The sequence below is a fragment of the Anomaloglossus baeobatrachus genome, chromosome 8, assembly GCF_048569485.1.
Source record: "Anomaloglossus baeobatrachus isolate aAnoBae1 chromosome 8, aAnoBae1.hap1, whole genome shotgun sequence".
NCBI classification, from domain to species: domain Eukaryota; kingdom Metazoa; phylum Chordata; class Amphibia; order Anura; family Aromobatidae; genus Anomaloglossus; species Anomaloglossus baeobatrachus.
Window position 1 is genome coordinate 38341999 of NC_134360.1, and position 25155 is coordinate 38367153.

At 46.9% G+C, this 25155-nt stretch overlaps 1 protein-coding gene across 2 annotated transcripts in view; it reads left to right on the plus strand.

Annotated features, from left to right (window-relative positions):
• Window positions 1-13554: 13554 nt before the first annotated feature.
• Window positions 13555-25155, plus strand: part of QRICH1 (glutamine rich 1) — a 75003-nt gene continuing 63402 nt past the window's right edge. The window contains exons 1-3 of one of the 2 annotated variants that reach the window (XM_075321480.1): window positions 13555-13806; window positions 23156-23477; window positions 23918-24028. In XM_075321480.1, the coding sequence (XP_075177595.1) occupies window positions 23172-23477; window positions 23918-24028 (417 nt within the window). In that variant the 5' untranslated portion in view covers window positions 13555-13806; window positions 23156-23171. The remainder of the gene's footprint in view (window positions 13807-23155; window positions 23478-23917; window positions 24029-25155) is intronic. The other variant, XM_075321481.1, reaches the window with a different exon arrangement.

Sequence of the window (25155 nt, forward strand, 5' to 3'; positions counted from 1 at the left end):
TCCAGTCTCTGAGATCTGTCTGTGTTGCTATTCACTCTTCTGCCTGTAGGAGGAGCCAAACACTCAAGATAGGACAGAGAAGTCTATAGTGCAGAGAATTTCAGATTTTCCCAAATTGTGATGGGATCACTCCTGTGATTCAGATGCCAATTGCTGCATTGGGTTTCATGACGCTAAATACTTGGCTCGTCTCTATTCCTTACTTGTGCAGGAGTTTAGGGAGCAATTTGGGTGTTCCTCACCACATACTGCAGTGACCATACCGGGCAAAGCATCTCTGCATAGGACTTCCATGGTCACCTATCTGTGCAGTGGCTGTATCCAGCCCTTATTGGAGCCAGCTGCATTTTCTGCAGAGATGGTGGGTGGGAAGACACGTCTGCATTGAAAACTTTGAGGGAGTCTATTCTCAGGTTTTTGCTACCCTATGAAAGAGCGGCATAATATAGGGGCATGAGACCCTTACTTCAGATATGTTACTTACTGGGCTATTTGCAGTTGTGATAAAATCACTGATTTATCTGCTGCAGATCAACCAGTTCTATGAATGCTGAATTCTGTATAACACTGGCCACACCACTTATTGTCTGCTTTCTGTGTTCCCTGTGCATAGGCAGAAAGCTGTCAGTGGTTGGGATGTGGTTATACAGAGCTCATAAATATAGGGAACTACATGTCAGCAGGTTTGCTAGTCCTCTAGTGTTGAACAATTGATTTAAAACTCCAGCAAATGGCCCAGTAAGCTGTACCGTCGGTAAGCCAAACCTCTCACTCCATTTCCCTAACTCAGACTTCCTCATACATTGCTCATGATTAGGTTATGTACAGTAAAATCAGTAAATTTATCACCATTATCATACATACAATAATCAAGCTGTTTAGATAAAACATAAAATATATTTATTGGAATACAAATTCAGAACACAAAAAACTTTATTAAACTGTAAATATGCAATACACAATGTAGTAAGTGGGGGTAAAACTGTTTAAGAAAAACACACTAACATTTTTGTTAATCAACCAACTAATCTGAGAGCAGTAATGTAGGGGGAGAGATCCTGATTCCAGCGATGTGTCACTTACTGGGCTGCTTAGTGTAGTTTTGATAAAATAACTGTTTAATCAGCAGCCTACTTGGTGTGCTGCAGGTAGTCCAGCATATTCATGAGCGAGCGCTGTATAAGGGCAAAACATCGGATTGCACTCGCACCAGTGCAAAACTATGGGGCAGTGTCCATCTGTGATTGATTTATCATGCCGTATCAGCCTGAGAAATTGCAGCACGCTGCATTTGGCAGCGATTCTCTGCTCATGCACCCCCATATCTATGGGAGTTTGTGAAACGTCACACTGCACTCACATGTTATCCAACTGCAGTACGATGTACGCAAAGACAGGCAGTGGAGGAGATGGGGAGAAAGTGCTCCCTCCCTCTTCTCTGCAGCTGTGATACGATCGCAAGATTGCATCAGTCGCATGACCCTTGGCTGACTCTTGCAGCAGAGGGTCATTAGCTCTCACATCGGAAACTATGCGCAAGTGTAACTGTACCCTATCTGTTAGACCTGCTGCAGATAAAACATTGATTTTATCAAAATGAAAGCAAACCGTTCAGTCAGAGACATTACTGGAATCAGGGTCTCTGTCTCTACATTATGATGCTCTCAGATGGGCGAGCAAAAACTTGCTGACAGATTCCCTTTAAGGATGGAGCACAACCTCTCTACATTAACTTGGGTTTTGTGGCAAAGTGGTAACCACATGGGCAACATCTCTAACAATTTCAGTGTATAAAGTAATTACCTCATGCATAGTCAGTTTTGATGAACGGTTGAACTCTTCTACTTTGAGAGCAAGTGAAATTTTTTTACTAAAATATGGTCACTGTTTGCTATGGGAGTTGGATCTTTTTCCCTGCGCAACGCTTTGTCTGCTCCATGTCATCCAAATATTTTTCAAAATTAAACTCCTCATCTGATGAGGCTGAAGATATGGCAGCAGTAGCATTGACAAGACCCAATTCCTCTTGCTCTTGGTAGTCCTGTAGCCATCCATCCTAGCTGTCAAACCTCAAAGTACAGTGGAACCTCGGTTAACGAGTAACCCAGTTAGCGAGTATTCCACTTTACGAGCAAGCTTTGCCGTACGAGCAAAATACTAACCGCACACACTTCTGGTTCCGTACATCCACCATGCTCTAACCCGCTCTTACAGTCCACACACACACAGACACACACACACAGACACACACACACAGACACACACACACACACACACACAGACACACACACACACACACACACAGACACACACACACACAGACACACACACACACACACACACACACACACACACACACAGACACACACACACACACACAGACACACACACACAGACACACACACACACACACACACAGACACACACACACACAGACACACACACACACAGACACACACACACACAGACACACACACACACAGACACACACACACACAGACACACACACACAGACACACACACACAGACACACACACAGACACAGACACAGACACACACACACACAGACACACACACACACAGACACACACACACACACACAGACACACACACACACAGACACACACACACACACAGACACACACACACACACACACAGACACACACACAGACACACACACAGACACACACACACACAGACACACACACAGACACACACACAGACACACACACACACAGACACAGACACACACACACACAGACACACACACACACAGACACAGACACACACACACACAGACACAGACACACACACACACAGACACACACACACACAGACACACACACACAGACACACACACACACACACAGACACACACACACACACACAGACACACACACACAGACACACACACACACACACAGACACACACACACACACACAGACACACACACACACACACAGACACACACACACAGACACACACACACACACAGACACAGACACACACACACAGACACACACACACAGACACACACACACAGACACACACACAGACACACACACACAGACACACACACACAGACACACACACACACAGACACACACACACACAGACACAGACACACACAGACACAGACACACACAGACACACACACACTCGCACATTATCCTCACCTTACCTTCTGTTCTATCACCGGCCTCACAGTTCTTGTAGTTCGCCACTACAGGATGTGTATCGGTAACCATCGCGACGAGGGAGGAACTTCCGCTGTCAGCCGCTACTCAAAGGCAGCGCCCTGACCAATTAGAGGCAAGTGGCTCCTGCCTTTGACGTTAGCGCTCTGGCAGCGGAAGTTCTGGCCATGGTTACCCGATACACATCCTTTACCGGCGAACTACAAGAACCAGGAGGCCAGCGATGGAATGGAAGGTAAGGTGAGCATAATATGTGTGTGTTTGTGTGTGTGTGTGTGTGTGTGTGTGGAATGGCAAAATAGGGGACCAGGATGGGACATTTAACAAATTCTGGAACGAATTGTCTGCATTGCAATGATTTCATACGGGAAATCTTGCTTTGCTAGACAAGTAACTTGGATAACAAGCACAGTCACAGAACGGATTGTTCTCGTTAACCAAGGTTTCACTGTAATGCGTATCCCAGCTAATATGCCAACTTTTTCCGATTGTAGGAACAGCTGTTTTAGCATTCTGGTATTACACTAAAACCTGCTTTACACGTTACGATTAAGCATATGATATCGTATGCGATCGTAACCGCCCCCATCGTATGTGCGGCACATTCAATTTGTTAAACGTATCACACAAACTATTATTTGCCGTCACACGTACAGTGCCTACAAGTAGTATTCAACCCCCTGCAGATTTAGCAGGTTTGATGAGATGCAAATAAGTTAGAGCCTGCAAACTTCAAACAAGAGCAGGATTTATTAACAGATGCATAAATCTTACAAACCAACAAGTTATGTTGCTCAGTTAAATTTTAATAAATTTTCAACATAAAAGTGTGGGTCAATTATTATTCAACCCCTAGGTTTAATATTTTGTGGAATAACCCTTGTTTGCAATTACAGCTAATAATCGTCTTTTATAAGACCTGATCAGGCCGGCACAGGTCTCTGGAGTTATCTTGACCCACTCCTCCATGCAGATCTTCTCCAAGTTATCTAGGTTCTTTGGGTGTCTCATGTGGACTTTAATCTTGAGCTCCTTCCACAAGTTTTCAATTGGGTTAAGGTCAGGAGACTGACTAGGCCACTGCAACACCTTGATTTTTTCCCTCTTGAGCCAGGCCTTGGTTTTTTTGGCTGTGTGCTTTGGGTCGTTGTCTTGTTGGAAGATGAAATGACGACCCATCTTAAGATCCTTGATGGAGGAGCGGAGGTTCTTGGCCAAAATCTCCAGGTAGGCCGTGCTATCCATCTTCCCATGGATGCGGACCAGATGGCCAAGACCCTTGGCTGAGAAACAGCCCCACAGCATGATGCTGCCACCACCATGCTTGACTGTAGGGATGGTATTCTTGGGGTCGTATGCAGTGCCATCCAGTCTCCAAACGTCACGTGTGTGGTTGGCTCCAAAGATCTCGATCTTGGTCTCATCAGACCAGAGAACCTTGAACCAGTCGGTCTCGGAGTCCCCAAGTGATCATGAGCAAACTGTAGACGAGCCTTGACATGACGCTTTGAAAGTAAAGGTACCTTACGGGCTCGTCTGGAACGGAGACCATTGCGGTGGAGTACGTTACTTATGGTATTGACTGAAACCAATGTCCCCACTGGCATGAGATCTTCCCGGAGCTCCTTCCTTGTTGTCCTTGGGTTAGCCTTGACTCTTCGGACAAGCCTGGCCTCGGCACGGGTGGACACTTTCAAAGGCTGTCCAGGCCGTGGAAGGCTAACAGTAGTTCCATAAGCCTTCCACTTCCGGATGATGCTGCCAACAGTGGAGACAGGTAGGCCCAACTCCTTGGAAAGGGTTTTGTACCCCTTGCCAGCCTTGTGACCCTCCACGATCTTGTCTCTGATGGCCTTGGAATGCTCCTTTGTCTTTCCCATGTTGACCAAGTATGAGTGCTGTTCACAAGTTTGGGGAGGGTCTTAATTAGTCAGAAAAGGCTGGAAAAAGAGATAATTAATCCAAACATGTGAAGCTCATTGTTCTTTGTGCCTGAAATACTTCTTAATACTTTAGGGGAACCAAACAGAATTCTGGTGGTTTGAGGGGTTGAATAATAAATGACCCTCTGAATAAACGTTTCACAATTTTTTAAAAAAAAAAAAAATAAATAAAAAAATATTCTTTTTTTGCTGCAGTGCATTTCACACTTCCAGGCTGATCTACAGTCCAAAGGTCACAATGCCAAGTTAATTCCAAATGTGTAAACCTGCTAAATCTGCAGGGGGTTGAATACTACTTGAAGGCACTGTACTTACCCGTCCATCCGACCTCGATGTGGGCGGTGAACGTCCACTTCCTGGAGTGGGAGGGACGTTCGGCGTCACATCAACGTCACGCAGCAGCCGGCCAATAGAAGCGGAGTGGCGGAGAAGAGCGGGACGTAAACATCCCGCCCACCACCTTCCTTCCGCATTGTGGGCCGGGAGCCACGGGACGCAGGTAAGATCTGTTCATCGTTCCCGGGGTGTCTCACACACTGCGATGTGTGCTACCTCGGGAACATTGAACAACCTCACGTTCAATTTTTAGCAATTGAACGACGTGCATGCGATGAACGTTTTAATGTTCAATCGCACGTAGCGGTCACACGCTACAATATAACTTACGATCCCGGATGTGCGTCACTTACGACGTGACCCTGCCGACACATCGTACGATATATTGTAGCGTGTATAGCCCGCTTTACCCCTTCTCCAGTGTTGCAATCACCAGTATTTCCTACATACCTCACACAACGCATATAGCAGCTCTACAGAAGGAGGAACCCAGCAAGACAGCTCCTTGTATCAACTTACTACAAATAAATGACAGATCAAGGTCTGATAAGAGACCTGCATGAATGCCAGTGACTAGGCGATGGATGTTTATAGCTCTTCATGGTTGCTGTTGTCAGTTGAGGTGACCCTCAATGTGATTTCTCTGCAAGTGAAGCGGCAGGAACAATTGTTACAAGTCATGAACAAAACGGTGGCCCCCTGGAATCAGATCAGTGTCAAAATATAACCCGGCAACTAGAATCCAAAGCTGGCCATGGCCATACATCATTCATTGTGTGAGCAGAGGTGGGAAAATAAGGACAGGTGAAGCTGCAGTCATTCCTCACTTACATAATTTTTATTTTATCTGGACAGTATGCAATCATTAAACTTTTAATACAAAGGAATCATGCCAGCAATGAATGGATATGGAGATCAACATGACCATACAATGGCAGAATATTTTCATCTTGGATGGAGAAACCTGTGGCCATAATACGAATGAGAAAATCTAGCTGCTGCATGTGGATTAGCCCTATGGAAACCGTGTCATTATACCCAAGTCATCTGGGATGGTTAGGGATTTTTATAAAAAAAAATGCCAAGTGCATCCTTTAGATATTTGCAGACTTTATCATGACCCCAAATATAGTGCTTTAAAAACCAAAATGCTCAACCAACATGCTCATTCTCTAAACTTGGGCAGTCATGAGGCCATTGACTGTTGTAGGGAGCAGAGCTTGTTCCTGCTGTCTGAACAGTAGCGAATGCATGAGTGCATACTTGTGCAACACCATATATTCCATAAATCACAATTGAGTCCTGGGTAATCCAAGAGAAAAATCCAAATCTGGAAATGTTGGCAGTTATGTACCCAGTGGTATTTAATGCCTTGTAATAAAGGTGCACACTCAGCTGTGTAAGTATATGGTGGGATACAGAATTAATGTATGCTTGGGATCATTTTTCTGTTGGAAGGTATAATGATGTCCAAGCTTCAATTTCCTTAAAGTAGACATATTTTCTCCTTGGATTTCCTGATACTTGATTGACAGTCTTCATCTCTGCATGCTGCAGGTTTCCAGTGCCACAAGAAGCAAAGCAAAACAATAACATCACTGAGCTCCTGCCATGCTTCACTGTAGCTGTCACTGACCTGCCACCATGCTTCACAATGTGTCACAGAGCCGCTGCCGTGCTTCACTATAAGTGTCGCTAAGCCACCACCCTGCTTCACTGTAGACATTACTGACCCACCACCATGCTTCACTGTAGACATCACTGAGCCTCCACCATGCTTCGCTGTAGACATCACTGAGCCTCCGCCATGCTTCGCTGTAGACATCACCAAGCTGCCACTATGCTTCACTAAATGTTTCACAAAGGCACAGACATGCTTCACTGAATGTGTCAGAGCTCCCACCATGCTTCACTGTAGGTGTCACTGAGCCTTTGCCATGTTTCGCTGTAGACATCACTGATTTACTGCAATGTTTCATGGTAGACATCACTGAGCCACTCCCATGCATTACTGTAGATATCACTGAGCCGCCGCCATGCATTACTGAGCCCCTGCCATGTTTCACTGTAGGTGTAACTGAGCCACCGCCATGCTTTACTGTAGCCATCACTGAGTTGTCACCATGCTTCACTGTAGACATCACTAAGCAGCCACCATGCTTCACTGTAGACATCACTGAGCAGCCACCATGCTTCACTGTAGACATCACTGAGCAGCCGCCATGCTTCACTGTAGACATCACTGAGCAGCCGCTATGCTTCACTGTAGACCTCGTCGAGCAGCCGCCATGCTTCACTGTAGATGCCACTGAGCCGCCATCATGTTTTAGGCTATGTCCGCACGTTGCTTTTTACCTGCTTTTTTGCTGCTTTTTCAACTGCAGCGTTTAATGCCAAAATGGTTGTGTTCTGCTTTTCAAGCAAAGTCTATGGGAATTTGGGTTTCTTGTCCGCACTATGCAGTTCAAACTGCAGCCTTTTTGTTGCAGAACTTTGGTCAAAAACTCAGCTTTGCAGTGCAAAACCCAAATGGCAAAAACAATTGACATGTCAATTGTTTTTGCCATTTGGGTTTTGCACTGCAAAGCTGAGTTTTTGACCAAAGTTCTGCAACAAAAAGGCTGCAGTTTGAACTGCATAGTGCGGACAAGAAACCCAAATTCCCATAGACTTTGCTTGAAAAGCAGAACACAACCATTTTGGCATTAAACGCTGCAGTTGAAAAAGCAGCAAAAAAGCAGGTAAAAAGCAACGTGCGGACATAGCCTTACTGTAGACCACCCTGTGGCAGGCTATTCTTTTCGGTGCATGCTTCATTTTTCCTCCTCCAACCATAGCACTGAACTATAGGCCTGACAAAGTTCCAGTTTGTTTCTTTGCTTCTTGGAACAAAATATCAAAACTTCTGTAGATATGATTTGACCACATTATAGTGACTTTTTTGATTTTTTGGGTCAGTACAAGTAGAATAGGCGATGGTCCCTCAGAAATGCTGCCAGAAGCTGGTATATACTGATGTAACACATTTGCTGCAGGTCATAACAGCTAAAGAGGCTCTACTAAGTAGGAAAGATGCTTTTTTATAATGAAAGAGAAGTTGGCAAAAATGGCATTTTGTGCTGAATTTGTTGTGTTTAGATATTAACATTGTTCTTCTTCCTTTGGTCTATTGCAAATACCAGAAAGTTTTTAAAACTTAATAAAACTAATCTGCAATGGGATGTGCATTTTTAGTGCCACTGTCCTTGTATATATTATTGTTTTCTGTGTCAAAAGTCAACCAAATAATCCATATTAAATAACCTACAATGTGTGACCATAACCACAGTCTTTTGTACATTTAGATGCAAGTTAGCTATTTCACAGATTACTGTGGAAATGTCTCAGTCCTGATACTGTCGCTTTAAAGTTCACCACATTTTCCCTTGTATACAAACAAAGTAACTAATCTCTGCTAGTCAAGTCTTTCTTTAAGGTGGAGCGGATGGGATGCTGCAGCTGCCAGGGAAGCCCTGCATTGCCAGGGGACAGATCACTCCTTATGCCGTGCACACCTTAAGGAGCACGGTACTCTGCATGCCCATCTACTAGTTAAGGAGGAAACTGAACTTCCCTCGGTGCACAGAGCAGTGACAGCTCCGGCGCCTCCTTAAGCTGAAGTGTTGCTGTGTAGAGTGGGAGGTTATAGAGCAGCACATGGATATGTTAAAGCTACCCTGTCCCTACAGAGAGAGCCCTGGGTCCTGGCATACCAAAGCGAGCACAGCAGCTCCTGCTGGGCATGCAAGGGTTAAGTGGGATGCCGTGCATCCGGAGTGTTTTAAAAGCCACTTTTCAGAACTACAATTCCCAGCGTTCACTGCCTCCTACACAGAAGACTGGGAAGCCTAATGCAGAACCAATCCAGGTATCTAGAAATAACATTTCCACCATGTGCTGTAAAAAAAGAAAAAAAAAAAGAAGTAATCTGTTGTACTACAAATCCCAGCATGCCCTGCAAGTGATTAGTAGAAAACCTGTATCTCTCCAGCTGTTGCAAAACAATAACTCCCAGCATGCCCTCACTGGCTTTGGCACCCGGGACATTCTATGAGTTGTCGTTTTGAAATGTCAGATTTCTTCTAATTAGTAACTTACTTTATTAGCTGATCTGAAACTATGTTTGAAACATGGTTTCCTTCCCAATTGTATCAAATGATGGATAATGTGACTCGGGGTGGGGTTAATTTTGCTGTTGCCAATAGCAACACTTGAGCATTTAGAGGGATGATGCAAATTGGCTGACCAGTGTGGGGCACCGGTCTTTGGGACTCACGACTTTTAGCTTTGGCTTGAAAAAAAATGATACAGAATTAATATGTACAGTACAGACCAAAAGTTTGGACACACCTTCTCATCTCTAGAATAACTGTTAAGAGGAGACTTTGTGCAGCAGGCTTTCATGGTAAAATAGCTGCTAGGAAACCACTGCTAAGGACAGGCAACAAGCAGAAGAGACTTGTTTGGGCTAAACAACACAAGGAATGGACATTAGACCAGTGGAAATCTGTGCTTTGGTCTGATAAGTCCAAATTTGAGATCTTTGGATCCAACCACTGTGTCTTTGTAGAAAAGGTGAACGGATGGACTCTACATGGCTGGTTCCCACCGTGAAGCATGGAGGAGGAGGTGTGATGGTGTGGGGGGGCTTTGCTGGTGACACTGTTGGGGATTTATTCAAAATTGAAGGCATACTGAACCAGCATGGCTACCACAGCATCTTGCAGCGGCATGCTATTCCATCCGGTTTGCGTTTAGTTGGACCATCATTTATTTTTCATCAGGACAATGACCCCAAACACACCTCCAGGCTGTGTAAGGGCTATATGACTAAGAAGGAGGGTGATGGGGTGCTACGCCAGATGACCTGGCCTCCACAGTCACCAGACCTGAACCCAATCGAGATGGTTTGGGGGTAAGCTGGACCACAGAGTGAAGGCAAAAGGGCCAACAAGTGCTAAGCATCTCTGGGAACTCCTTCAAGACTGTTGGAAAACCATTTCATCAAGAGAATGCCAAGAGTGTGCAAAGCAGTAATCAAAGCAAAAGGTGGCTACTTTGAAGAACCTAGAATATACGACATATTTTCAGTTGTTTCACACTTTTTTTTTGGTATTTCATTCCACATGTTTTAACACTAGAAGTCCCAGAGAGGGGTCATTTAACATTTCTACCTTTGGAATGGGGGAAGCTCGAACTTTCTGGGACTTCTAGTGTTAATTCATAGTTTTGATGCCTTCAATGTGAATCTACAATTTTTAGAGTCATGAAAATAAAGAAAACTTTGAATGAGAAGGTGTGTCCAAATTTTTGGTCTGTACTGTATGTAAATGATTTAAGTTTATACGTTTTTTTAATGGGCAGCCGGTCTTTAGAAGCAATGGACTCAGCAAATCCAACAAGCGGAGCTGTGTACATTATAAGATAGAGAACGAGGTGCCAAGCTCAGGGATATAAAAATGCTGCCAGGACTCATACACAAAGCCTGCAAGTCCTACTCCCCTACGCCTACTTATAGTGAAAGCTTGCAAGTCCTGCTGCCTCTGCGTGCAGAGATACGAGGGTCAGTGGGTGCTCTCGTTCACTGGCCTGGCTGTCTTTAGAAAGACAGCACGGGCCAGGGCTCATCCCACTAAACGCCTGCACTTCTTCCCCGTGGGCAGAACACTACTCAGACAAGGACACAAGATGGTACAAGCAACAGAGTCTCATCCACCCTTCAGGGATTAGAATCTTTCTTACTTTGGGGCTTCCAGGGCCATCCTTCCCTGCCAGCAGCACCCCGCTTGTGGTGGGCACTCAGTGTGAGGAGATGGCAGCAAGCTTAGGGAGCTGATCGAGCACTGCAAGGTATGTAGTCAGGTGACCAATTTGTCCCAACTTGGGTCCAAGCAAATTTGTGGATTCAGCGTTGAGTAGTCACGCAGTTCTGTGATCCTTTAGCTGGAACGGTAGCTCATAAGCTGAAATCCTGTAGAATATCCAACTGGTGACAGACGCAAGGCCCTTTTATACCACTCAGTTCTCAATTCAGGGTATTGGGTCTTAGAGAATTGGTTGGAGATGGCTGTTCTCTTATTGGTGGCTAGTTCAATTCAACTGCATAATTCTCTTCTGAATTATATAGTCAGAAGGGCTGAGGCAATCCACATTCACAGGGCTCCGATCAGTCTGACATAAGACAATGGCTAACTTCTCTTGATTTAACAAAGAAACCTTACGTCTGGCCTAATTATGAACAGTTCACCCTCCAAGATAAGTGGCCAGACAGTGAGTCATCACACCAGTAACTTACATTGAAAGCCTGTGAGTCCTGCGACCTTCACCTACATATAGTGAGTGTGAGTCCTGCTCCCTCCTTTTCAAGCCTCTGAGTCCTGCTCCCTCCTTCTTATAAAGTATGTGAGTCATGCTCCCTCCTACTCATAAAGTCTGCATGTCCTATGCTCTCCTCTTTATAAAGCCTGTGAATCCTGCTCACTCCTTCTTATAAAGCCTGCGAGTCCTGCTTCCTCCTTATAAAGCCTGAGTCCTGCCCCCTCCTTCTTATAAAGCCTGCAAGACTGCTCCATCCTTCTTATAAAGCCAGAGTCCTGCCCCTTCCTTCTTATAAAGCCTGCAAGACTGCTCCCTCCTTATTAAGCCTGAGTTCTGCTCCCTCTTTATTAAGCCGGAGTCCTGCTCCCTCCTTCTTATAAAGCTTGGGAGTCCTGCTCCCTCCTTCTTATAAAGCCTGCAAGTCCTATGCTCTCCTTCTTATAAAGCCTGAGAGGCCTATATCCTCCTTCTTCTAAAACTTGCGAGTCCTGCTCCCTCCTTCTTCTAAAGCCTGAGTCCTGCTCCCTCCTTCTTATAAAGCTTGGGAGTCCTGCTCCCTCCTCCTTATAAAGCTTGGGAGTCCTGCTCCCTCCTTCTTATAAAGCTTGGGAGTCCTTCTCCCTCCTTATAAAGCTTGGGAGTCCTGCTCCCTCCTTCTTCTAAAGCCTGAGCCCTGCTCCTTTCTTATAAAGCCTGAAAGTCCTGCTCCTTCATTAAGGCTGAGTCCTGCTCCCTCCTTCTTATAAAGCCTGCGAGTCCTGCTCCCTCCTTATAAAGCCTGTGAGTCCTGCTCCCTCCTTCTTATAAAGCCTGTGAGTCCTGCTCCCTCCTTATAAAGCCTGTGAGTCCTGCTCCCTCCTTCTTATAAAGCCTGTGAGTCCTGCTCCCTCCTTATAAAGCCTGTGAGTCCTGCTCCCTCCTTCTTATAAAGCCTGTGAGTCCTGCTCCCTCCTTATAAAGCCTGTGAGTCCTGCTCCCTCCTTTTTATAAAGCCTGTGAGTCCTGCTCCCTCCTTATAAAGCCTGTGAGTCCTGCTCCCTCCTCCTTATAAAGCCTGTGAGTCCTGCTCCCTCCTTCTTATAAAGCCTGTGAGTCCTGCTCCCTCCTTATAAAGCCTGTGAGTCCTGCTCCCTCCTTCTTATAAAGCCTGTGAGTCCTGCTCCCTCCTTATAAAGCCTGTGAGTCCTGCTCCCTCCTTCTTATAAAGCCTGTGAGTCCTACTCGCGCCGCCCACACAGAATGATTGACAGCTCTAGGGACCGATTCCTTTGTGTATTTTAGTCCAGTTTTTTTTTCACCCGTCTTTTTCTATTTTATTTGTTCTTACATTCTCCAATCTGGGCTTTGGGGGTTTAGATCGAAAAAAGCGACTTTGCCTTATACTTCAGTGTGATACAGAGTGGGAATTTCAGTCATTGGAGTGAGAAGAGGAGCGAAGCAGCTGAGTGTATAGACAAAGAAAAAGCTGTCAATCATTAGGGAAGCGGACTCATGAGACCTGATAACAGAGAGCAGTAGCAGTGTGTGTCACTTATTACAGGACTTTATGACATTGCTCACTTATCTTTTTGGGTTGGATCCATTATTCTGGTCATATTCTATTACTGTGCTGTTGGGTGAGGCTGAGCGTAGAAGACTCATGGCTGCGCGGCCCCTTTAAGAGGAGTCAGGCGCCGCCCCCCAAACGTCGCGGGATTTTCTCGGCAACTCTCGCGAGCACGAGCCGCGGGGCCACGATTGGCTGACGGCTTCTGAATGTAAGATGGCGCCCAGGGAGCTGTGAGGCGAAAATAATCTATCGGAGAAGAAAAAAAAAAATAAAGAGGAAACCGTCAGGACGGAGGAAAGGTTCCGAGAGCGGAGCCGCCGGGAGTGACGTGGTGGCGGCGGAGAAAAGAGAAGAAGGAGCCAAGGCCGCGCCGGGGGAGGAAGAGGGGACGGGCTGCCTTCGGACAACGAGCAGCGGGGGAGGTGAGTGATACGGGCGGGACCGCAGGGCCTCAGCGCCCCGTATAGGAGCGGCGTCACTCCCGGTGTGAAGGGAAGAGCGTCCCCCGGAGCGAGCACCGTGTCCCTTTACCTCAGCGCCGTGTACGGTGCGCGCTCCCGACGTTCTGTCACAGTCCGTGCGCGCAACCGCGCGACACTCACACAGGGGGGAAAAAAAAAGCGCGGGATTCCACCCCCTCCCCTCCTCCTCAGCGGGGTCGCGCGCCGCACTCGCTCACGAGATCCCTCCGCTGCCACCTCTCCTCCCCCCTCAGAAGTGGCGGCGGCGGAGGCACATCGCCCTCTGTGACTGCGGACGCGGCTTGTCCGCTATTACACGGCGCTTCTGTACTTTACTACAGACCCGTTATTATATTTGTCGTCCGCCCCTCTGGGGGATCTCGGGGCGCGTCACCGCGGCGAGGACGCGCCTCCACCGCCGCGTCTCCTTCTTTGGGCGCATGCGCGTCCCCGCTAACCCAGAGGAGGGCGGGGCCAGGAAGAAAGGAGCGATGGAAGCGACAAAAAGAGACGTGAGCTGACAGGACGCCCTGCAGACGGTGCGATATCTGCCACCGGCAGAGGAAGGAGCCTCCATGACCTGAGCCTCTGTACCAAGCCGTGGGAAAATGGTACAAACTGCAGTGTACTATTACCATCCACTTACATTTGTCCGTGCATTGCATATTGGCGAATATCGCCCTCCTCAGACTTACTGTGACCTTCCCACGCGGCTCCATAGTAATGTGACCTAATGCCATGATTATGGAAGACTTGGGATTGTGTTTTTCCAGTCAATCCACTCATTGACTGATAACAGCGAACAGTAGACCGCATCCAATCACACCGCACAAATAAATGTCACATGACAGAATATAGGGGTTGAACCTCTTCACTTTCGACACGTCCATCTTAGTTCTGGTCACCCTTTTTGGTATTTTTAATACCAATAATCACCATGTGGTTGTACAAACTACACCTCTCAGCATGCCCTGCAACCTCCAGAGAGGCATTGCTGCAGAGGATGATGGGACATTTCCATATGATATAGTAATTACATATATATCTCCAGGGTATGCCGTCCGAACCCCTTCCAAGGTGCGAAAGAGACACCGATGATAGTGTATGTAAAATAAGTGCAGACGGCTAGGGTGAAGGGGTCACCGCTCTAAATCGCTGCTTTCACACATCAGTTTTTTTACATCAGGCGAAAAACTGATGCGACGGATGAGTTGCATCAGTTTTTTCCCTCAGTTCCTTCAGTTTTCTGACGGATCCGTTGTGATACTGAGCATGCTCAGTTAAAAAAAACCCGGATCCGGCGGCTATATCCGTTTTTTTGCCACATTACGCTGGATCCGGCATCCATAGGCTTCTATTATAAAACATGCCGTACGGCGCCGGAGACAAAAAAACGTTCCACCCGGCCGCCGGACAAGCAAATTTTGCCAGATCCAGCGAAAGCCGGATGGAATGCAAGGCCATCTGGCGCTAATAGAAGTCTATGAAGGGAAAACGTATCCGGCGGCAGCAGACGCCGGATCCGTTTTTTCAGGTTTTTGCCGGATTGGGCTTGATGGCAAAAAGCTGATGTGTGAAAGCAGCCTTAGGCTACTTTCACACATCCGGTTTTTGCTCTGCGGCACAATACGGCGCTCTGCAGAAAAACCGCAACCGTTTTTTTTGCCGCCGGTTGCGTTTTTTTTTTTTTGCATAGACTTACATTAGTGCCATATTGTGCCGCATGGGCTTGCGTTCGGTCCGGTTTTTGCCGCATGCGGCAGATTTAGCTGATGCCGCGGCCGGATGGAACGTTCCCTGGCACGTTTTTTGCTCCAGCAAAAAAAAGCATCGCGCCGCATCCGGCCGCTACGGCGCATTTTTCAATGCATGCCTATGGACGCCGGATGCGACGCGATGCGTAAAAAACCACATCCGGCCGCCGCATGCGGTTTCTTCCACTGCGCATGCTCAGTAGCGTGCCGCAACCGAAAAAAAACAGACGGGCCGCATGTAAAAACTTATGCAAAGGATGCGGTGTTTTCGCCGCATCCGTTGCATAGGTTTCACAGCCGGATTGAGCCGCAGTGCTCAAACCGGATGTGTGAAAGTAGCCTTAGGCTGCTTTCACACATCAGTTTCTTTGCATCAGGCACAATCCAGCTCAAAAACCTATGCAACGTATGTGGCGAAAAAACTGATCCGTTGCATAAGTTTTTCCATGCGGCCCGTCTGTTTTTTGACGGATCCGGTATGATACTGAGCATGCGCAGTTCAAAAACCCGCATCCGGCCGCCGGATGTGGTTTTTGCCGCAGGACGCCGCATCTGGTGTCCATAGGCTTGCATTGTAAATCGTGCCGGATCTGGCTCGATGAGGTTTTTCGCCGCAGACAAAAAACGCTGCAAGCAACATTCCATGCGGCCGTCGCATCGGCTACATATGCCGTATCCGGCAAAAAACGGCCGCAAGGCCATGCGGCACAATCCGGCACTAATGCAAGTCTATGAGGAAAAAACGTATCCGGCGGCAAAAAAAACAAACGGATGCGTTTTTTCTGCAAAGCGCCGGATTGTGCCTGATTGCAAAAAACTGATGTGTGAAAGCAGCCTTAGGGTATGTGCGCACTAGACGTTTTTTTCACGCTGCGTTTTTATGTGCGTTTTTGTCTAAAAAAACGCACCCGCGGCTAAAAACCGCGGCAAAAACGCATGCGTTTTTGCCGCGATTTGGTGCGTTTTTTGCTGCGTTTTTACTCACTGCGTTTTTAATCAGTGCACAATGCCATTAAAGATTGTTGATGAAAAAAAAAAAAAAAGTCTGATGTCATTTCCTTCTTCAAAATGTTCATTGTATGCAGGAGAGCAGACAGCTGCAGAACTAGTGAATGCAGGAGAGCAGACAGCATCCTCCATTCACTAGTGTATGCAGGAGAGCAGACAGCAGCTGCAGAACTACAAGTCTCAGCATCCTCCATTCACTAGTGTATGCAGGAGAGCAGACAGCAGCTGCAGAACTACAAGTCTCAGCATCCTCCATTCACTAGTGTATGCAGGAGAGCAGACAGCAGCTGCAGAACTACAAGTCTCAGCATCCTCCATTCACTAGTGTATGCAGGAGAGCAGACAGCAGCTGCAGGACTACAAGGCTCAGCATCCTCCATTCACTAGTGTATGCAGGAGAGCAGACAGCAGCTGCAGAACTACAAGTCTCAGCATCCTCCATTCACTAGTGTATGCAGGAGAGCAGACAGCAGCTGCAGAACTACAAGTCTCAGCATCCTCCATTCACTAGTGTATGCAGGAGAGCAGACAGCAGCTGCAGGACTACAAGGCTCAGCATCCTCCATTCACTAGTGTATGCAGGAGAGCAGACAGCAGCTGCAGGACTACAAGGCTCAGCATCCTCCATTCACTAGTGTATGCAGGAGAGCAGACAGCAGCTGCAGAACCACAAAGCTCAGCATCCTCCATCCAGGACTGTATGCAGTTTTTTGCCCAAAAAGAAAAAAAAAATGACATGGGCTTCGCCATATTTTTGTATGCTAGCCGGGTACAGCAGGCAGGTACGGGCTGCCCCCAACCCCCAGCTGCCTATTTGTACCCGGCTGGGAACCAAAAATATAGAGAAGCCCTTTTTTTTAATTATTTCATGAAATAATTAAAAAAAAAATTACGTGGGCTTCGCCTAATTTTTGAGTCCAGCCGGGTACAACTAGGCAGCTGGGGATTGGAATCCACAGTGCAGGGTGCCCATGCTTTCTGGGCACCCCCACTGCGAATTGCAGTCCGCAGCCACCCCAGAAAATGGCGCTTTCATAGAAGCGCCATCTTCTGGCGCTGTATCCAACTCTTCTAGCTGCCCTGGTGACGGGTGGCTAGCTAGGTAATAATGGAGTTAGGGCTAGCTGTATATTATCAGCTAGCCCTAAGCCCGAAATTCATGGTGTCACGCCAATATTAGACATGGCCACCATGAATTTCTAGTAATGATAAAAAAAAAACACAACACACAGAAAAATATTTTTATTAGAAATAAAACACAACACAATTAGTGACTCCATCGTTATTGAAATAAACCCCCCTCCGCAGTAATCCTGGGTCAGGGTCCCGCGCCGTCCAATCAGGATCCAATATCATCTGATCGGTTTGCTGGAAGGCAAGGCGATCAGGTGATGTGTCAGGATCAAGTGCCTGAATCCCATCACACATCAGCTGATTGTATAAAAGCCGATTATACAATCAGCTGATGCATCAGTAGAAAAAAAAAAAAAATACTCACTTATGTGCTGTGCTGATTACCGGCAGCTCCTGGAGCGATCGATTGGACAGGAGTCTGATCCCGTCCGATCGCTGCAGCAGCTGCCGGTGATCAGCTGATGAAGTCCCCTGACGGCAGGATCAGCTGATAGCCGGCCGAGCGCGAAGAAGCCGGCGAGACTACGATCAGCTGATGCGTCAGGTGACTGCATCAGGTGATCCACCGCCAGGTCCTGCAAGCAAGGTCCTGCCCCGGGGAGACTGCGCACAGCCAGAGCGGCGGGACCGGGAGGAGATGGGAGCGGGCATGGCACCGGGACCCTGCGGACAGGTGAGTATATATGACATCTTTTTTTTTTCTACTGTTCACTTTGGTTTTCGCCGCTGCCTCCACCTCCCGCCCAGACATGGCGCCGCACGGAGCTGACATGGCACCGGACGGGAGGTGGAGGCAGCGGTGACGGTACCGGGAGGATTCCTGCTTCTGTGTTTACCAACAGAAGGAATCCTCTTTCTGTACACGTCACTGTAGTGCCCACCCCTTGCGTTTTATAGCTGCGTTTTTAGTCATAGAAACGCGGCTATATGCGCTTTTCATTTCGTTTTTAACATCTCATTGAATTCAATGAGTGAAAAACGCAGTGGAAAACGCAGAAATAATTGACATGCTGCGTTTTTGTGGTCACCACAAAAACGCAGCTAAAAAAAAACGCTGTGTGAGGACAGCACTTCTGAAAACCCATTGACATTGCTGGGGAAGCAATGTCACTGCGTTTTCAGCACAAAAACGCGGTAAAAAACGCCGCTAAAAACGCGGAAAAAAACGCCTAGTGCGCACAAGGCCTTACCCATCACTTTCCCAGGCATTGGAGCCTCACATGTCATAAAATCATGGGCTTTATAAAATGTACAATACCAGAAACTTGTCACTGATAGCAAAGTAACCCAGTTATGTTCCTAAGTGAAGGTGCCAGTTTAGAGCCCACTCACAAGTGTTACCAAGATGGGACAGGAACAGAAGGATTGCATCAAGTCAGATGGATCCAATTTATTTACCCAATTTTCTCACTTATCACCAGTTTGACCCTGATTTATATTACTGACTTTTTAGATTTTCTTTAAATTTCTCTCTTAATTTTTGGCAAAAAGCTTGTATAGCAAACCCAGCCATAGTGAAAATGTGAGAGGTGCAGCACTGGAGAAGTCTTAGGCCTCTGTCACACGTCTGTGTGACGTCCGTTTTCACACCAACACACGTAGATCCATTATATTCAATGGGTCTACGCACAGGTCTGTTTTTTCAAATGGTCCGTGTGGTTCCCACGCATGTCCATGTGATCCACACGGTGACCTGTCCATTTTTCTCTGGCAGAACGGACCACACACTGATGTGATCTGTTGACCACAGTGTGACACTTAGCGGAGAAAACACAGGTGACGTGAAAATAAAGAATTTTTATACTGTCCTGTCTCCGGTGCTGTTGTCCTTCTGCCTCTGCTGTTTCTTCCTGGCCCGCTCAATAAGCTCCTGCATGTTCACTGCACTCAGCGCAGACCTAGATGTAACCGCAACGAGGGGCACAGCAGCCCTGGAGACAGGTTAGTAAACCAGCTCATGCTGTCTGTGTGCTATCCAGATATCACACGGATAGCACAAAGACAGCACACGTAGAGCAGCTTCATCACGGACCATGAAATGTGTGTGTTTTATGCAGACGTGTGAAAGAGGCCTTAGGTTATGTGCACACGATCAGAACCCGCTGCGTCTTGATCTGCGGACAGCACTCGCAGCCCCACAGGAGACTGCAGCTGCCTACTGTTATCCCTGCAGAGAACGCTTGTATGTCCGCGCCAAACAATTGACATGCTTGTGGCTCAGGAAGCTGCACCACAGGTCACTTTACGCTGCCAGCAGTACACATGTAGTGGGCATGGGATTTCTAAAAATCCCATCCACTGTGCTTGTTCTGTATATCGCAGTGTTTTAGATGCAGCTGAAACATGCTGTGTCCAAAATGCTGTGAACACTGATCGTGGGCACGCAGTATTAGACAGCAACAAGAGGTTATGACAGGGGAGGTCATTTTAAAATGTGTAAGGCATTGTGGACCAGAAATTTATATTATTCTTGATTGTTAGTTCTCTTTTTGCTACACTACAACACTTAGGACATTGTAACTGCAGATATCACCAGAAATGGTGAACCACAAGTTGTGATTGCTTTGGATGCTGCCTAGAAAACAGCAACTCATTTTGGGCCTCTTCTTCCATAGGATGGTTGCTATTTGTAGTTCTGTCTTATTAAAGCACCACTCCAGTGTTTTGGGTTTCGTTTGTTTTTTTTTTTTTTTTTCTATTGCTGGAGTGATGCTTTAAATCAGTCTCCTGCCCACTGTCTGATACTTATTTTCTATCAGCGCTGCTTCGATCAGTCTCTTGTGATTTTGTGACCTGCCAGCAGCTCCAGTGTTTGGAGCACGTTGGAGGTCACAACTCAATACAAGTCTATGAGAGCCTCATTCTAGACTCATAGGCTATGTGCGCACGTTGCGTACAGTTCACTGCAGAAATTTCTGCAGCGATCTGAAGAGCACATGTGCGCTTTAAATCGCTGCAGAAATGTCTGTAGTGAAGCCGATTCCATGCGCTCTGCCTGCAGCTCCTCCCATAGACAGAGCAGGAGCTGCCGGCAAAGCGCAGGAAAGAAGTGACATGTCACTTCTTTTTACGCAGCGCTTCGGCAGTAGCCGAAGCGCTGCGCTCTAACGCCACGTGCGCACGGCCCCTGCACAATCTCCATAGACTGTGCAGGGGACGCAGGACGCATGCAGTTACGCTGCGCTACAAAGCGCAGCGTAACTGCATGTATTTACGCAACGTGCGCACATAGCCATAGACTTGCATTGAAAGCTTGCAATGCAAGTTCTGATTTCCATCCAGTCAGACGTTACGGGTACAAGATGGCGATGCAAGGTCGAAATGGCGCCGAAAAACAATGAAGCCGCCTGAAGGCGAGTATATGATAGGGAGCAGGGGGCTTGCATTTAAAGCCCCATTCCAGCCCTGAAAAATTCTGGATTGGTGCTTGAATGCATGTTTGAAACTTCCCATATTGCCCATCGATGTAGAGACAGTGGCGTTAGGACTGGCCATGGGACTCCAGACTCGACCGCCTCATCGGCATATAGGAAACCTGCGGACGATTCTCTAGGGACTGCAGAAAAATCTAACCTAATTAAATTTACTGGTGCCTGACAACCCAGTCCAGACATCGCAGTCCATACTCTGACCATGATACACAGATGCGTTAGGTTGGCCTAAGTCCTGGTTTTATATTTATACTCTTTTTATATTATGGTGAATGTATAGAATAGTCGTCATGTGTCTTTTATTATTTAGTCTAGTGGGTTGGTGTATTTGCACAGAGATATTAATACTGAATATAGAAGTCGCAGATCATAAAGAATGTCACCGCCTGGCTAGTATAATATGCTTTACACTATTGTAATGGAGGCTGTTTGCACTAGCCATCGAATCGTGAACAGAAAGGAGGATGTGCCATGCTGCGCCTCGGCTCTTTCCACATGTTCCTGGATCCTTTTGCTTCCTCCCTCCTCCTCCTCGCTGGCTTTGTGCACGAGCCTCCATTGTAGTAGCTAAGTCCTGTATCACGCAGGGCGCGCTCCCAGCAGCAACAGACGCTTTTGTAGGAAGGGAATTCCCTGACAGAGACAAGAAGGGAGGGTGAACACAGGCCTGGGTTCAGCAGGAGGCCACTTAGTCCCCAGGTCACTGCTCGGTGTGACATTAACCCTTTGCTAGCAGCAGTAATTCTGTGTTTATTGGTTTTATGGGGAGCCATACAGCTATGGTAGCCATGGACTTGTCAATTACAGTTAATGATCTGACTGTTTACATTGATAGTCAACATTGTTGGACCTGATCTCCCATTTTTCTTGATCACTAGTTACCTTACAAGTAAATAATTTTTGCTATTATGACGTTTTGCACTGGTAATGCATCATGTTGTAGTTTGTCCCTTTTTGAGTGTCTTAAGGGGGTTGATCTTCATGCCTATGGGCAACTTTAGGGCCCAATACCATTATATTTGCTAGTAACGAGCTTTGTGTTCTGCTGGCCTGAAGTACCGTATTTTTCGTTTTATAAGACGCACTGGATTATAAGACTCACCCCAAATTTAGAGAAAAAAAGTTGAAAAAACAAACGTGGGGTCTGTTTTTATAATCTGGTGTCTTACCAGGGAGAGAGGGTAGCAGCGGAACGGGAGTCACAGGGTCAGAGGCGGTACTGGAGTACGGTGATGAGGGAGGCCCAGATACTCATTGCGGTCTCTTCTCTGTGCGGGGCCGGTGACGCCGCTCTTCTCTGTGCGGGGCCGGTGACGCCGCTCTTCTCTGTGCGGGGCCGGTGACGCCGCTCTTCTCTGTGCGGGGCCGGTGACGCCGCTATTCTCTGTGCGGGGCCGGTGACGCCGCTATTCTCTGTGCGGGGCCGGTGACGCCGCTATTCTCTGTGCGGGGCCGGTGACGCCGCTATTCTCTGTGCGGGGCCGGTGACGCCGCTATTCTCTGTGCGGGGGGCGGTGAGTCACCGGCCATTCTGAAGAAGTCGGCAGTCTACTGTGAGGGCTTCAAATAGCAGTCGGAATCTGCGCGTGCGCAGATGAGCTTAAGCTGAGAGCTCCATCTGCGCAGGCGCTGACTCTAGGCGCCATTATTTGAATCCCTGACCGCTGACATCTTCAGAATGACCGCGCGCCGAGCAGAACACAGCAGCCGCACGCAGAGCCGAGCAGAGTGATGGCGCCCAATGCACACAACAGCGCTGTACTGAACAGCGCCGACAGCAACCGGTAAGCTACATTCGGATTTTTAGACGCACCCCTCATTTTCCTCCCAAATTTTTGAGAGCAAAAAGTGCATCTTATACGCCGAAAAATATGGTACTTAGCCCTCTTGAATCCAGTTTTGTAGGTGTAAAATATGTAAGTTTGCCGTATATAATACATTGGCTATTCTCGCCTGGACCTAATTATTGACTCCTAATTGCAGGACTTGAGGGTGCGCTATGAATAATTCTCTGGAAAACACAATTTCGTTTGAAGAGTATGTCCGCTTGAAAGCTCGGACCGTCCCACAACACAGGATGAAGGAGTTCCTGGATTCTTTGGCTTCTAAAGGACCTGATGCCTTGGGGGAGTTTCATCAGCCCCCCACCAGCACCATGGTGTATCAGCAGGGGGCCAACTGTATATACACAGACAGCACAGAAGTGGCCGGATCGCTGCTGGACCTGGCTTGTCCTGTGACCACAAGCGTTCAGCAACAGACCCAGCAAGAACAGCAAATCCAAGTTCAACCCCATCAAGTGCAGGTGACTGATCCTTCTTTTAGTTTTTGGTAGGGAATGCATTATGTCGATGTCACTGCATAATATTCTCGCATGGTTTTAGTTTGGATGCATTGAGGTTGCTAAAGGGGTTCTACAGTTTTAATAATGGGGTTATTGATTCTTTAGTTAAGCATGAAAAGTAAATCCATAGACAATAAAATTAACTTTGTACATTTAGCTGCTTACATAGACTGCAACTCATTATATACGGCCATAGAACCCCTTTAATGACACTTGTTTCAACTTCATTTTGCTTCTGTCACCCTAGTCGAAAATTAGAGATCTTTTACAATGAGGAAGCCTGACCTCCTAAGCGAAAGGGTCACGATAGTTTCACATGCCCGGAGATTTGAGATGTCTGAAGACTTTTTTTTTTCTTTAGCTCACGATGTTGGTGGCTGAGTTTCCATTGTTGATTTCAGATTCCCGACGTGCTCATCAGACCTTGGATCCACTACCCTGCCCCTCAACTGAATCGAATCAACCTCTCTCCCGAGGGGTCGCAGGACTCTGGTATTTCAGAAGATTTGTTGGTCAGTTTCCCAAAATCCCGGGCTATTTATATATTCATAAATCTGCAACTTCATATTCTCCTTCTAAAATTTTGGGCAAAGTTTTTCCTCGTTTATCCTTTTAACTGAAAATGAATCTAAAGTGTTCTGATCCAGAAGAAATTAACTGTTCTTGTCCTTCTAGGCTGGGGCTTTATGCAACTCAAGTAGAACGCTTTTTCCGTGATTGCAATAAAGCTTATATATAATTCCTTTTTTCCTCCTGCGCTGCAGGTGACGGGCTTAAGTATTATTTGTATGAATTGATGGCACTAGTAACAAGTTTCCAGTAAGTTGATACCATGAGAATAGTGATAATGCTTTCAATAGACAGAACTACTGGGTAGGGACACGGATTAGGTCATGTAGTTATGTCTATGAGTTTAATCACAAGACCATATAGTAGCCGTATTTTCTTATCCATGTTATGGCCCTAAGGGCATGTGCCCACGATCCAGAGACGCTGTGTTCTGGACGCAGCATGTCTTCTCCTGCGGAGAGGCAAGTATTCCCCCGCAGGAGAACACCGCATCCTTGCCTACAATCAGGGTTCTGGGTGCTGTGCATTTTCGCTGTGTGCTCCCCTCTGAGAACTGTCGCGTCTCTGCAGGCATAAATTAACTTGCTGTGGCTCGGAAAGCTGCGCTGCATGTCAGTTTAAGCTGCAGAAAAAGAAAGCATAGTGGGCAGGAGATTTCTATACATCCCATCCACTGTGCTTGTACTGTACAACGCAAGGAAAACACACTGATCGTGGGAACGTACCCCATTTCCCAGCCTAACTAAGGGTCTCGCAACCTGAACTAACAACTTTGTAGGCCGATATGGTGCTGTTAGTTCAGGTTCAGGTCAGGAGGACAATGATGAGGCCAGGAATTGCAGCCGTAACATGGAACAGAGAAGTCCTGACGAAAACAAGACTATAAAGTAGGGTCAAAATGTAGTTTGCAGCTGCATACATGCACAGTAGTTTGTTGTTTTTTTTTGTTTTTTTTTTTGGCATCTATCATACGTTTTTGTGCATAGGATATGCAAAGTCACTAATACCTATCTTGAAAGATAGAACAGTTTAAAAAGCTGTGCACATGAGCCCTGAAAGAACAGCACAT